The 13,574-nt window shown below is 40.7% G+C and overlaps 1 protein-coding gene across 1 annotated transcript in view; it reads left to right on the forward strand.

The window, feature by feature from the left end:
• ATP8B1 (ATPase phospholipid transporting 8B1) overlaps nucleotides 1-10,950 on the forward strand; it is a 40,549-nt gene extending 29,599 nt beyond the window's left edge. The window contains exons 13-28 of the mRNA XM_053448184.1: nucleotides 57-265; nucleotides 622-659; nucleotides 2,472-2,628; nucleotides 2,726-2,917; nucleotides 3,279-3,391; nucleotides 3,774-3,938; nucleotides 4,246-4,357; nucleotides 5,122-5,197; nucleotides 5,789-5,918; nucleotides 6,784-7,072; nucleotides 7,224-7,447; nucleotides 8,205-8,288; nucleotides 8,627-8,872; nucleotides 9,397-9,535; nucleotides 9,997-10,127; nucleotides 10,247-10,950. Of these exons, the coding sequence (XP_053304159.1) occupies nucleotides 57-265; nucleotides 622-659; nucleotides 2,472-2,628; nucleotides 2,726-2,917; nucleotides 3,279-3,391; nucleotides 3,774-3,938; nucleotides 4,246-4,357; nucleotides 5,122-5,197; nucleotides 5,789-5,918; nucleotides 6,784-7,072; nucleotides 7,224-7,447; nucleotides 8,205-8,288; nucleotides 8,627-8,872; nucleotides 9,397-9,535; nucleotides 9,997-10,127; nucleotides 10,247-10,477 (2,536 nt within the window). The 3' untranslated portion in view covers nucleotides 10,478-10,950. The remainder of the gene's footprint in view (nucleotides 1-56; nucleotides 266-621; nucleotides 660-2,471; nucleotides 2,629-2,725; nucleotides 2,918-3,278; nucleotides 3,392-3,773; nucleotides 3,939-4,245; nucleotides 4,358-5,121; nucleotides 5,198-5,788; nucleotides 5,919-6,783; nucleotides 7,073-7,223; nucleotides 7,448-8,204; nucleotides 8,289-8,626; nucleotides 8,873-9,396; nucleotides 9,536-9,996; nucleotides 10,128-10,246) is intronic.
• Nucleotides 10,951-13,574: the final 2,624 nt, after the last annotated feature.

Here is a 13,574-nt window from a genome sequence, read left to right on the forward strand (position 1 = left end):
CATGTTAGGCTTTGTCCTCTATAGTGTGTTTGTAATAATTGGTGTCTGATTTACAGCGTAGAGGTGATCAGACTGGGTCAAAGCTACTTCATCAACTGGGACCTACAGATGTACTACTCCCCAAAGGACACTCCGGCCAAAGCAAGGACGACCACTTTAAATGAACAGCTGGGTCAGATCCAGTACATCTTCACTGATAAGACCGGAACCCTGACGCAAAACATCATGACCTTCAAGAAATGCACCATCAACGGGGAGACTTATGGTAAATTATTAGAAAAATATCTAATGTGCATATGGCTCATCTAACCGTATCATCTATCTAACCGCTGTAGGACCTAAAACCTTTCTTTTGCCTTAGCCTTGTCTTATGTTGACAATAGATTTATGAATATCCCTTGCATACGTTGTTGTTATGATATATTTAAGAAGTAAGTGCTGGAACCACATCCCATGAGCTATATCTGCTGTTGGCTTGATTTAATATATAATATATATATGTCTGTGCACATGGGGAATCTTTTATATAAATCTTTTTATTATGGTTTCTGTTTTGCCATCAACACTAAAGGTCTGTATCATTCAGTTCATTGGTGTTTTTTTTTGTCATTTGTTTTTAAGGTGAACAAAGACAAACAAGTGGGCAAACCATCAACGAGGTTAGTTAAGAAAATTCTACAATGTAATACTGTATTAACTGCACTATGCCGGTTATTGTAGATATAGCACAGAGCTCTACCTGGAGACTCCTTGTAAAACCCAGCAACTTCCCAGAGCCCCATATATAACGTGTGATGGGGTTCTATATGGTGGTATAGTACAGGGAGTGGAGGTTTGTGCTTCTCCTAACTGCAAGCGACCTTATGGACCTCTTACAGTTCTGTCCACAGCCTTGTTTACCTGTGTGTTGGCATGGTCGGTGTAAGCCAAACGTGACAGGTGAATTCCTACTGTGTTTAAAATATTTAATAAGCTGCTATGTTGAAAGCCATGCAAGTCAAATTTGAGCTTTTATAATTAAAATGGTTACAGCATTTTCACAATACAGCCTTCAAAAACTCATTCTCATGGCCGGTGTTAGTACAAGTCGGCAAAGGCTGCCTCTTGGAGTTGCAAGGTTGACTATGGCGATCATGGAACCCCTCTAGCCAGACCAAAATGAAGGAAGTCTGACGTTTGTTCATGCAGATTTATGATTTAGTGCTCGTTCGCTGGCTATTAATGATATCATATTCCGGGGCTCAGCACTAAAGCCATGCATACTGCGAGGGAGCATTGAAACAGAGGTCTGTGTGAACCGACCGCACGCTCCTACCACGGGACCACCATGTTATGAAGATAAAGGGGGAGAGAAAATGAGAAATGGGGGAGATAATGAGAAAGGAGGGGGGGTGTGTTTTTAAAGTGTTTGTATGTTAGTGCAAGTAAGTGTCTGGCTGTAAGGGCAAGCGTGAATGTCTGTGTGTATGGGTATTCCTTTGTTTGTAAGGGCAGTGTATATGTGTGTATAGTATAAATTACTCTAGCATGTTTTAACCCACTATTTAGTATTGTTGAAAAAAAGGTCATTCGCTGAGTCTAGAAACTGTGAAAATGTCTGTCTGACAGCGTACAAGTTAAACTTTGTATATGTCAGCAAACAGTGTTAGACTTGGTGTGACAGTGCATGCTGTTTGTGCACATGAGGGGAGTGTCAGTGTACAGTGCTACTATGAGTGTATGTGTGTTAGTGTACAATGGTAGACTGTGTGGGGTGTCAGTGTGTGGGTGTATCAGTCTGAGTTGGGTGTATAGTATATGGTGTTAGAGTGTGTGGGTGCATCAGACTGCGTTGGGTGTCAGTATATGGTGTTAGTGTGTATGGGTGTATCCGTGTACAGTGATAGAGTGGATGTGTGTATGGAGGGGTGTTATTGTACACGGTGTTAAACTGGGTGGAGTGTCCATGTACAGCGTTAGTGTGTCTTACTGTACATTGAGTGCCAGTGTATGGTGTTAGAGTGTGTGGCTGCATATAGTGTTAGGGTGTATGAGCCGGGAAGGTCGCATACAGTGACATGTAAGGAGCAGAGCAATGAAGGAGCTGTACAGCGTAGCAGTAGAGTAATTATTCTCTGTCTGAGTGTGATCTACCCTGTGTGCCTAGCTCAGCTGCGCCTGCATAACAACTAATTGCTCTGTACCCTACTCTGTACGGCTTTGTCGCTGCTTGGCTTTAAAAATATTGGCAGCCTAGACAGGCTGATTGCCATCTTTGTAAAGGAATGGGGGGAGCAAGGGAATATTTTTGCCTGGAGTGCCACTTGGTCTAGGACCGCCCTGCTGAAGATAAACCAAAATACTTTGTCAAGAACCTCAAGACCTTCTTTTAATTTGTCTTTGGGTAAAGCTTGTGAAAGCTTTGGATGTTTTATTAAATTTCTGATTTCAAATGTTTTGATTCCTAACCATTTGTTTCTTCGTGTTTACAGCTCGTAGACTTCAGCTGGAACCCCTTGGCTGATGTGACTTTTACATTCAATGACAACATCTTAATTGATGAGATCCGATCAAATAAGAATAAAGAAGTACACCTATTTTTTAAGCTACTTGCCCTGTGCCACACTGTCATGGTGGAAAAGACGGAGTGTAAGTGCTATGTTAGAAGCCTACGTGATCATTCTACTACGTGGACTTTTTTTCGTGGACTCTATTTTGGGATAACGTTTATTTCTTTCACTTACAGCGGGTGAAATAATTTACCAGTCAGCATCTCCGGATGAAGGGGCTTTAGTCACTGCCGCCAGGAACTTTGGTTTTGTATTCTTGTCAAGGACCCAGAGCACCATCACAATTAGCGAGATGGGAAATGAGGTGACCTACGAAGTTCTTGCTCTTCTCGACTTTAACAGTGACCGGAAGCGCATGTCTATAATAGGTGAGATGTAGCATTAAACTTAAGGATTTATTCTTGAGTTAAGTTTGTATTCAAACTTAAAAAGCCTTGAACAAGAAGAAAGTGTTTGGAAACCATTGTTCAATGAGGGCCATTCGTTCAATCACAATGTAAGCAGGACTCTGGGCTCATGTACCTTGAACCCTTTTGCATGATGTCCCCCCCTGGAATTAAATTCACATCAATGTCAAACTTGGTATCATCCTTTGTAAACAGTGTACTGTAAATAATAGAATGCTCGTATAAAGTGTTGTTTAAGGCGGACCGAGGTTTTAATTTGTACGTTTAGAATGTTAGCAGATATCTCTACTGATTATATATTTATTTATAATTCTTTATACAGTGAGAGAACCCAATGGAAACATCAGGCTTTACTGTAAGGGGGCTGATACTGTCATATATGAACGTTTGCACGCCAGCAATCCCATCAAAGAAGTGACTCAAGAGGCTTTGGATGTAAGTTTGCACATTGATGATTTGTCCGGAATGTTACGGCTCATGGAGTTTAGCAGAGAGTCGCTACTCAACACTTCTTCTCCATGGTGGTCTTCAGCCATTTTCGGTTACTCTGAATACAAGCTTAATTCTGCATATGTTGGTGCTTCTAGAAGCCCAAGTGCATGTTTTGATGGAATGTATGAATTAGAAGTTATAATTTAGAACTTACATAACATCACCATTTAAGGCTGTGTTTTTACTTGCTATCTTCATACAGAAGATCATCAATGTACCTAGATATGATACACAGAAATGCTTTCTCCGTAAGTCCCGTTGATCCAAATTTTTTCAGCTGCTGCTACAATTTCAACAATGATTTTATTATTCTTCCTTGGTACAGATTTTTGCTAATGAGACTTTGAGGACCCTGTGCCTTAGCTACAAGGACATAAGCAATGAAGACTTTGAGAAATGGAACAAAAAGTATATGGAGGCCACCGTGGCCATGAATGATCGGGATCAGGCTCTGGATAAAGTGTACGAGGAGATTGAAACTGAGTTACTGGTGAGTGGAACGAAGCTATGATGGCTAAAGAATATAATGTGATGAATATGATGTCGTATTTTGGTGTCCATTGGCCCCTGTGAAGGAGGGCCTATGGGTGTTAAAAGCAAGTTTTTAATTCAGACTTTTTATACAGGATTTTATCTCAAAGATAATGGCCACCGGTGCCTTAAAGATGTCTGGATGTATGAAAGGTTGCAGAAGCACCTTTGTGTGTTTCGTTCCTTTAATTACCTTTTTCCAAGTTCCAGCTTGTCTGACTTTATGAACTTTCAGGCTCTTACGAACGTTCTGATTTGTTCACCAGTTATTGGGGGCCACGGCTATCGAAGACAAGCTGCAAGATGAAGTCCCTCAAACGATCGCCAAACTGGCTAAAGCCGACATAAAGATATGGATGCTTACCGGTGATAAAAAGGGTAAGTCCCTTGTCTGCTGATTCTGTACCAAGGTCAGAGAACTCGTAACATTGCTGTAGAACCATATGCATGGAATTCATGGAGTGTCAGCAATAGGCACCAGAGGTAGATAAATAGTATTTTATGTGTCATAGGACTGAGAGGGGGATGTTTCCGTCTTACAGACCAGCCTGGATTTTAAACCATATCTCCCCGCCCTTATAAAAACAAATTTAGATGACAGACATTAATGGTGTCCATGATCTGGGTCAAAGTTGTTCAACTTGGAGGCCTGAGACATGTGTGGCTCACAGGAGGTGATGCAGTAAGGGCTTCCTGAGGACATTATGTTGGCAGGTGAATTTATAATAAATAAAATGTCAGAATCGTTGTCACAGCTCCAGTCCTTCAACGTCACAAACAGACCATCATTCTTGGATTATCCCTACAGGCATTTTAATTAATCCATTTAACTACTACGTTTCTGGCGGTATTTTTCTTCTTCTTCACTGAGGGGGTGAAAGATAAGTTGAACAGCCTCCCAGTAGTAATCATTAACACAGTCAGTAATTTAAACATGCACAGGATAGGCATTATGCTATTCTGGCTATAAAATAAGATCTGGGGCCAAATAAGCTTTGTGGGGCAGATTCGATGGGCCTGACAACTCAGAAAAATTGTACAATTTTATGCAGCTACATAAAAATAACGGCCGGCACCATTTAACCGCAATGTAATTTCAATATAAGAAACATCCTAACTGCAGACTCTTGATCCCTCCCCAGAAACGGCTGAAAACATCGGATTTTCTTGTGAACTTTTAACAGAGGAAACGACTATTTGCTATGGAGAAGACATAACGTGAGTAAAATGAATCATCTCTGTGGGATTATTAATAGACTTGGGCGCCGCCCAACTCTTCGTCTTCGTATTCCACAAAGATTCGCCCCTTCCTGTGTTCGGTTTGGGGCGAATATTCGTGTGCATTCTTCTTGTTCGTTTCTTTTCATCGTTATCTTTTTTTTATTTTTTTATTTTTTTTTAATGCGGTATGCACTACGCTGCAGCTTTGGTGCCAGGATTTTAAAGGTCTGTACGAGCAACTGTATTGGTCGCCGACAGGAGCCTCCTCTGCCATCAACCAATGAAGCGCAGCTGCTCTTCCTTGGTTGATGTCAGACGAGCTATAAAATAGAAAGCTAATCTTAAACTACTGTAATAATTCAAAGTTAAGACACATGTCCGATAACGGGTTATGAAAGGTAAATATGGATGTCGCTGCATTATTATTACTCCATAGACACAGAAAGAGGGCTTTGTTTCGTCTTATAGACAGGGAAGTTTTGTTTAGATACAGAATTTTGGTAGCGTTCATCTCCATTGTAGTTATCAATCGGTGTCGGCTTGAGTGCACGGACTACTAAAGTCCTTTTCTGATCTGTTATCGCGCAGACCTCTTCTACAGACCAGAATGGAGAATCAGAAGAACAGGGCAGGAGGAGTCCCAGGGTCCATGACGAACAATGAGCCGTTTTTCCAGTCGGACCAGAAGCGTGCGCTCATTATAACCGGATCTTGGTTGGTAAGCATGCATCACCTGATGGCCAAAAACGTTTCCTCGAATGACAAACTAGTGTTTTTTTTTTTTTAATAACCATAAACTATGAATTATACTTTTTTTCATATATATATATATATATATATATATATATATATATATAATTATTATTTATTTTTTATTTTTTGCATTATCACACAGCAATCTAAGCCATTTATTACTACCAAATATTGGACCAAAATTTGAACGCAATAGTGGTATCATTTCTGTATCTTAAATGGGATATTCCACCTACTTTTAACATATTTGTAACAGCATTAGACAAGATATATCATAATAAGTACTTCTGAATGCCCACTAAATAAACTAAATTTATTCAAGTAGAGTTAATCAAATGACTTTTTTTGCTAGGAATGCTTAATTGTCATGTGACACAAAGCAAGCACTTGATAGGTTATTGCCATAGAAACTGAAATAGTGTCTTACAAGTTTCTGTGTTTTATATGATTAAAATAAATAAAATGTCAGATCTGCTAAGGTTTATTGGTGTCCCGTACTACGGAGTCCAGTTAGTGGAACAGGGTGGCGATCAGGTATTAAACCCATTCATTACGTTTAATTATATAGCACCAGCAGATTCTGTAGCGCTGTATCAATAGAGTAGAGTAAATAAGAATTTTAATATCAATCAAAGAGGTTTAAACATACCGGTAAAGAAGGATGATGGGGAAGATTAGATGTGTTATGCTAATTTTTTAATGGGGTGGCACAATTAAAAGAATAAAAACTAAATGGTGAAGATTTTCATATTTTTTATATTTTATATCAGATTTATTTTAGGCACTTTTATAGTAGCTTGTGGATTACCTTTAATATTTCCTACAAACAGAACGAAATCCTCCTGGAAAAGAAAAAGAAGAAGAAGAAACGTCTGAAGCTCAAATTCCCCAAGACCCAAGAAGAGAAACAGAAGAGTTTACAAGAGAAACTGAAAGCCGATGCCTTAAAAGAGCAGAGACAGAGGAACTTCGTGGACCTGGCGTGCGAGTGCAGCTCCGTGATCTGCTGCAGGGTGACCCCCAAACAGAAAGCCATGGTCGTCGACTTGGTAAAGAGATACAAGAAAGCGATTACGCTGGCTATAGGAGATGGAGCCAACGATGTCAACATGATCAAAAGTAAGGAAGCATTGAGCCAGCGGGTCATTAATAGTTATGCTATCGTGTCGTTCCCAAATCCTTCTGTCCCTTTTTCCTCCCCTGAAGTACGCTGTTACGGTCGTCATTTCAGAATAATGCCGTAATTGAATTATGTTGGTACTCATTGCAGCTGCCCATATCGGTGTTGGAATAAGCGGACAGGAAGGGATGCAAGCCGTGATGTCTAGCGACTACTCCTGCGCTCAGTTTAAATACCTTCAGAGACTCCTGTTGGTTCACGGACGGTGGTCGTATATTCGGATGTGCAAATTCTTACGTTACTTCTTCTACAAAAACTTTGCGTTTACGTTGGTTCATTTCTGGTACTCGTTCTTTAACGGATTTTCTGCCCAGGTAAAGAGAATTCCTTTTGTGACTGCTGTCGTGGTCAGTGTTTATTAATATAGATGGTGGGCTCCATTCACTAAACGGTGAGTTTGCAGGAGAGTTGTGTTTTTAACTCTCCGCTATTCATTATGTAAGGCAAATGCTGAGCTGGCTCTGTATAATGCGTTATTCAATGTGTGAGGAGACTTAATTTTAATGATATTTTAAAATTTTAATGATAAATTATACAGGGTTAGCCAAGCTCTCCCTGAAGCAGAAGCTCACTGGAGTTGGCCCTTCATAATGTAGAGTGAAGTCAGGCGCTGAAACACAAGTTTAGTGAATAAAAGCTAATTTTTTTTAAAAAAACTGGGGTGCCACTGGAAAAAAGTGGGGGGAAAAAGAGGTTTATGGATCTTGATTTTTACAAAAATCAAATCCTACTTGTGGTCACAGTATTGGCAAAAACACAAACCCAATAACCACACACCATTGCATACCAATGAACTCCCGGGGTTTGACCCAGAGTGTCAGGTTTTTTGCCCCGGTCTCAGTCACACAGTCCAGAGATGACCTGGGCCTCCCAATAAGTGGTGACTCAATTAAGTATCTTCAAGGTTTCCTTGAAGTAGAACCATTTAGTTAACACGTTTGGCAAGTAACTACATAAAGTCTCAGGGTCCGCTCATTTAGAAAGCTCCCAGGTATGCTAACATGACAATAACGGGCAGAACCGATTGGACCTGCGGTGAAACAATTCATGTGGTTTGTTGTCTGTTTTCAGACTGTGTATGAAGACTGGTTCATTGCCATTTACAACGTGATATACTCCAGTCTGCCGGTGCTGCTCGTTGGTTTGTTGGATCAGGTAAGTCACCGTAAGGTGGTTTTGCTTTGCTTTTTTATTTATTTATTTTTTTTTGGAGGGGGTGCATTTCTTACAGACCTCATGCACGTCGGGGTCTCTCTATAGGTAAGGAGACCTGTCTGATCCCCTATACTGCATGGTCTCGGGGTACCTACATCATACATTAAACAGGGTAGTAGTTCTTACTTTATGAGGTCAGCACACGACTAACACCGTGGCCACCGCAGGACCACAGTTACAGATGCCGGAGAATGTTACATTGATGTTTAAACCGATGTTTGGCAAAACAAAAAGTCTTTTTAAATCTTATTGTGGTTCCTTTTTTTCCCCCCTTTTAGGATGTGAGTGACAAGCTAAGCCTACGATTCCCGCGTCTGTACATCCCGGGGCAAAAAGACATGCTCTTCAACTACAAGAAGTTCTTTTTGAGTCTGTTGCACGGCATCATCACCTCACTTATTATCTTCTTTATTCCGTACGGCGCTTTCCTGTTAACCATGGGACAAGACGGAGAGGCCCCCTCAGATTATCAATCATTTGCCGTTACGACGGCTACTGCCCTTATCATCACCGTCAATTTCCAAGTAAGCAGGTTTCAGCCATCTGGGCCATTGTATACTAAATGGCGGTACGCTAATGGCTTCCTACCTTGGGCATCAGTAAAGCCTTTCTTCCAGTGAAACGCGCAATATCTCCACTCATTGGCACTTTACTGACGGTTCCTGGCAGGCAGCACTGGTGGGTGTCCAGCGCATCCATACGCAGCCATTGGGGGTCACATTGCTTACTCCCCTTAGTAACAGCTTCCAGATATCAACCCTGTAGCCTGTGCCTGTTATACGCTAGCGTGCTAAACAGACGAACAAGCTGAGTTGGGCCTGGCGGCTCTGCAGGGTCTAGCGATACACACTATATATTATTATTAAGGGAACATCCATGGAAAGCAAATGGCGTGACCCTTTTGACCGCACTTGTCCATTATTAATTTCACTAAACAGGCATGGCTGATATAGATTTCTCATTCATAAGTTCGAGTTTCCCCAAAATCATCCTCAACGTATAGTATGGATTATATATTTTTTTGTGCTAAATCTATATTTTTTCGCAGATTGGGCTCGATACGTCATACTGGACTTTTGTCAACGCGTTTTCAGTTTTCGGAAGCATTGCCATTTACTTTGGAATCACGTTTGACCTCCACAGTGCTGGGATTCACGTTCTGTTACCGTCCACCTTCATATTTACAGGTAACATAATAACGTGGTTTGAAAAATGAAGAAAACAGTCTTTGCTGTTCATCCAGAAGAAGGCAAAAAATAAACATTTATTTCGAAGCGATTTCCAATTGTGCCTCAAAAAAGGAAAACAAAAAAACCTTTTTGACTCTATAATTCTGCTAAACAAACTATAACGAATCCTTATAACCAATTTTATCCCTTATATTCTTCTCTGCTAAAAATCATCCAGCCCATGTTTAAAGGGCTCTATTGAATTTGATAGCATGACTTCTGTGGGTAGTGAATTCCGCATCTTTAGTGCTCTTACTGTAAAGAACCCTTTTCATGGGTTCTTTCCATGAAAATGTATTTTTTCTATGGAGTCAATGCCCCTGTGTATTTGTAGTTACTTTCAGGAGAACCACAGCTAAACAAAATGCTAACATAATAAGGATTATACATATTAAATCACTTTTTGTTCTTATTTTTAGGTGCAGCCCCCAATGCATTAAGGCAGCCATATCTCTGGCTAACGATAATCCTTACAGTTGCCATCTGTCTACTTCCAATAGTTGCAATGCGCTTCTTGATAAAGATGATATGGCCGACTGAAAGTGACAAAGTAAGTGACAATTACACAAAAAAAGTTGCAAATCTAAAAAAATAAAAATAATAAAAAGGAAATGTGCTTCCTTACTACGGAAATATAACTATTTTAATTTTTTCTCCCCCAAACCAAAGATTCAAAAGAACAGGAGAAAATTCAAAGAGGAAGCCAAGTGGAGACCGAGGCACAGCACTATTCGTCGTGGTATATCGGCACGCCGCTCTGCCTACGCCTTCTCCCATCAACGAGGCTACGCCGACCTCATTTCTACAGGCCGAAATATACATAGAAGACGCGCTCCGCTGGACGCTGTGCTTGGAGGCAATGCCTCGGAAATCATCCAGTCTGCTGCAAACACTTTATAATATATATTTTCTCCTTTTTTTTACGTAAATTCTCGCACATGAACTGTATGTGTGTATATTTTTTTAAAAGCAGTTTGTGTCTCAGGATTTTTTTTTGTAAAGCAAAAGAAAAAGGGAGTTCAGCAACACTTAATATGGTCGTTTTTGTAACAAAAAGAGCATTTTTAATCTTCTTTTTTTTTTTTTTCCTGAACTGTCTGCAAACAATAGTCGTTAATTAGGGAAGTCACTGGAGCAAATTAGTCAGCGGGTCCCTTCTTTTAATATGCTGGGCAGATCAGGAGATTATATACTTAAAAACAAATTAACTAACTGCAACTACAGAAATAGACCCGGGTATTTTAAATGTGGGGTATTCTTGATGGTTTTCTTAGGTTGCAAATTTTAATTTGGACTTAAGCGCCTATGAAATCGTGGATTACTTTTTATTCTTTGAATATTTAATGTTAATAATAAACTATAGTAAAATGGTGTGTTTGTGTGCTAATGCCTTGTTTAATGAAAAAATGTTTTTGTATGATACCTTATTTATTTTTTTATTTTATAAAGATTCCTAAATGCATGCCTGGTATATATAATTGGAGTGTTGCTATATTGCCTTTTGTTCCTGTCTCTCCTTGAAGACTTCAATGGTCCTCGTCATAGCGCTTTCGAGGAGGACCAAGGAGATCCAGCCCCCCTGCAGGCTTCAGCGGAGCAGTAGGGAAGGAGTGATCTCCCCCTTAGGGGTCTGATTTCCACTGTGGGTCTTCTCAAGCACATTTTGGTCACTCTTTGGCCCCCACCATCCCTTCATAAATATAGAAGCCGATGAGCTTCCTTATCTGAGAACCTTGCAATTCAATTAAAAAAGTTATTAGACTTGTGCGTTCGTATTTGGGAGAGCATGAAAACGCTTTCGTTGTTCATACCGAATGAACTAATATGGCAGTCAGGGCCGGCCCGACAATGGAGTCGAGTGGGGCAACTGCTCCAGGCGGCACTTTTGAAGGGACGGCCCAAGCAGAGTGGTTTTCGCTTACCAAGTTGTCAGTACCCGCTCGGTACCCCTCTCTCTCCTCTGCGCGCCCTCTAACTCGGTCTCGGTGCCGGCTTGTGATGCTGAGCGCGGGAAGAAGACGTCACTTCCGGCGCTCAGCATTACAAGCTGGCACCGAGACCGAGCAGGGAGACTCGCAGCAGGACTGCTGAAAGGTAAGTACAAGGGGGGGGGCGGCGTGAGTGAGGGAGAGGAAAGGTAGATAATGGGGGGGGGGGCGCGTCATTTTAAACTTCGCCCCGGGCGGCATTTTGTCTTGGCCCGGCCCTGATGGCAGTGGATAAACGTACATGAAGACTAACAATATCTCGAAGAATATCGTAAGTATCTCCTAGAAAATCCCCCCCCCATACAAGTCTCTACCTCTAGTCGACCTTAAGTCGTCATAGTATAGCAAGCAGGTGTTTACTCGCCGGGAGTTAAAGGTCCGTAAGAGCGACCATTGGTCGCCAGCAAGGGGCTTGTCTGGCATCCTGGCAAAGTACATCTTCCAGCATCTTGGCCTAGGGAGACCAATGGCAGGAGTTAAAGGTCACTAACAGAGACTCCTGATGCCAAATATTCCACCGAAACGGACACGGGAATGGGCGAATATTCGTGGAATACGAAAGTTTTTTTCCTGAAGAACTGGCTGGAGCCAATTTAAGTTAATATTGATATTACAGGGATTATGGCAAATTCATGTTACACCAATTTCTCTGTTATACATACTGCCCTCTAGTGGCATATAAAGTTTTGTGCTGTTATAATTAGACTTGCACATTAATTTTCATACAAATGCTGAATGTTAAAAGAAAAATATTTGTCGCAGCGGCCACCATTTTAACTACACAAAGAGGAGGAGAGTTCTGCCCTTTTAATCCAACAAGTTCTATTCGTTTTTCTTGTTCCCATAGCAACCTGAACGGACGCATTGGGTTTTCAAAACAATTGCGGTTCATTGCACCTTAAATGAGTATGAAAATGGCTCCTGTGAATTAAACATAGCATAGCTGCAAATATTCACCGACCGTGGTATAGGAACAAATGTCGTGTGCGATTTAAGCTATTAAATTGCCTGGCTGAAAGTGCCATACTTAAAATTCCAATGTTAAAAAGCATTTAAATATCATGATTCTCCACTTTATTTGGAAAAATACTTTACTCTATACAAAGACTGTCCACCAAAAATGAACTACCAAAAAAACTTGGTCCGTCCTTCCGTCCATCCGTCCTGAACGTGTGTGACTTGTGAATGTGGATTCGTATGAATCTCGTTTTTATAAAATTTTGCCCGATTTGTGCCTGAAAATGAAGATTGAATCCCAACGAAACAAATCAGAAATATACATTATCCATTTGTTAGCCTGGTTTTGATGCCATTACAAAGTATGCCATTACAAAGCGGTTTTGAGGCTTTTTCAGTAGGGAAGGAAGGTACTGAGTAAGTGATGGGTAGAAGTAGCAAATTCTGTCCTGATATGAAGCACAGAGACCGTTTCATTAGTTATGGCTCTAATTGATGGTTCCAACAGCCTGTGGGTTTTTTGTTTACTTTTTTACTCTTGCCAGTCTGCATTTATAAAGGGAAAGGATTTCTGATTTAATAATCATCTTTTGGGTTCATTTTTAAAAAATGTATATTAAAAATTGGGAGGCAGGTCAAGGCAGAGGACGTCCTACGCACAGCTTGTCCTAGTGGTCCTTCAGCAGGACTCATGTCCACTAGAGCCAACTCTGTCATTGCATGGTCTTTGTGGCGGCGAAATAGGCTAATTCTTCTAATTCCACTTCTGGATTATGTTTCCGTAATATTTCCTATTTTTGAAGAGCTAAACACAAAAAAACACAAAAAATTAGTATGTGTAGTATTATTAGTTGAGTATAGGGTTTTTGCCGAGTTTGCATCTTGGGGTCATTGTTACCGGCATGGACTTACTGGTGACATCTGCATGTTTGTTTAGTAGAAAGAGAAACAGAAAGGATAAGCAAGATGAAACAGAGTACATGAGAGGAAATGGGAAGGGAGGAGATGGAATAAAGAAAAACAGAATAGCGAAGTGGGAAAAAAAGAGTAAA

Source organism: Spea bombifrons, chromosome 1 (assembly GCF_027358695.1).
Source record: "Spea bombifrons isolate aSpeBom1 chromosome 1, aSpeBom1.2.pri, whole genome shotgun sequence".
NCBI classification, from domain to species: Eukaryota; Metazoa; Chordata; class Amphibia; order Anura; family Pelobatidae; genus Spea; species Spea bombifrons.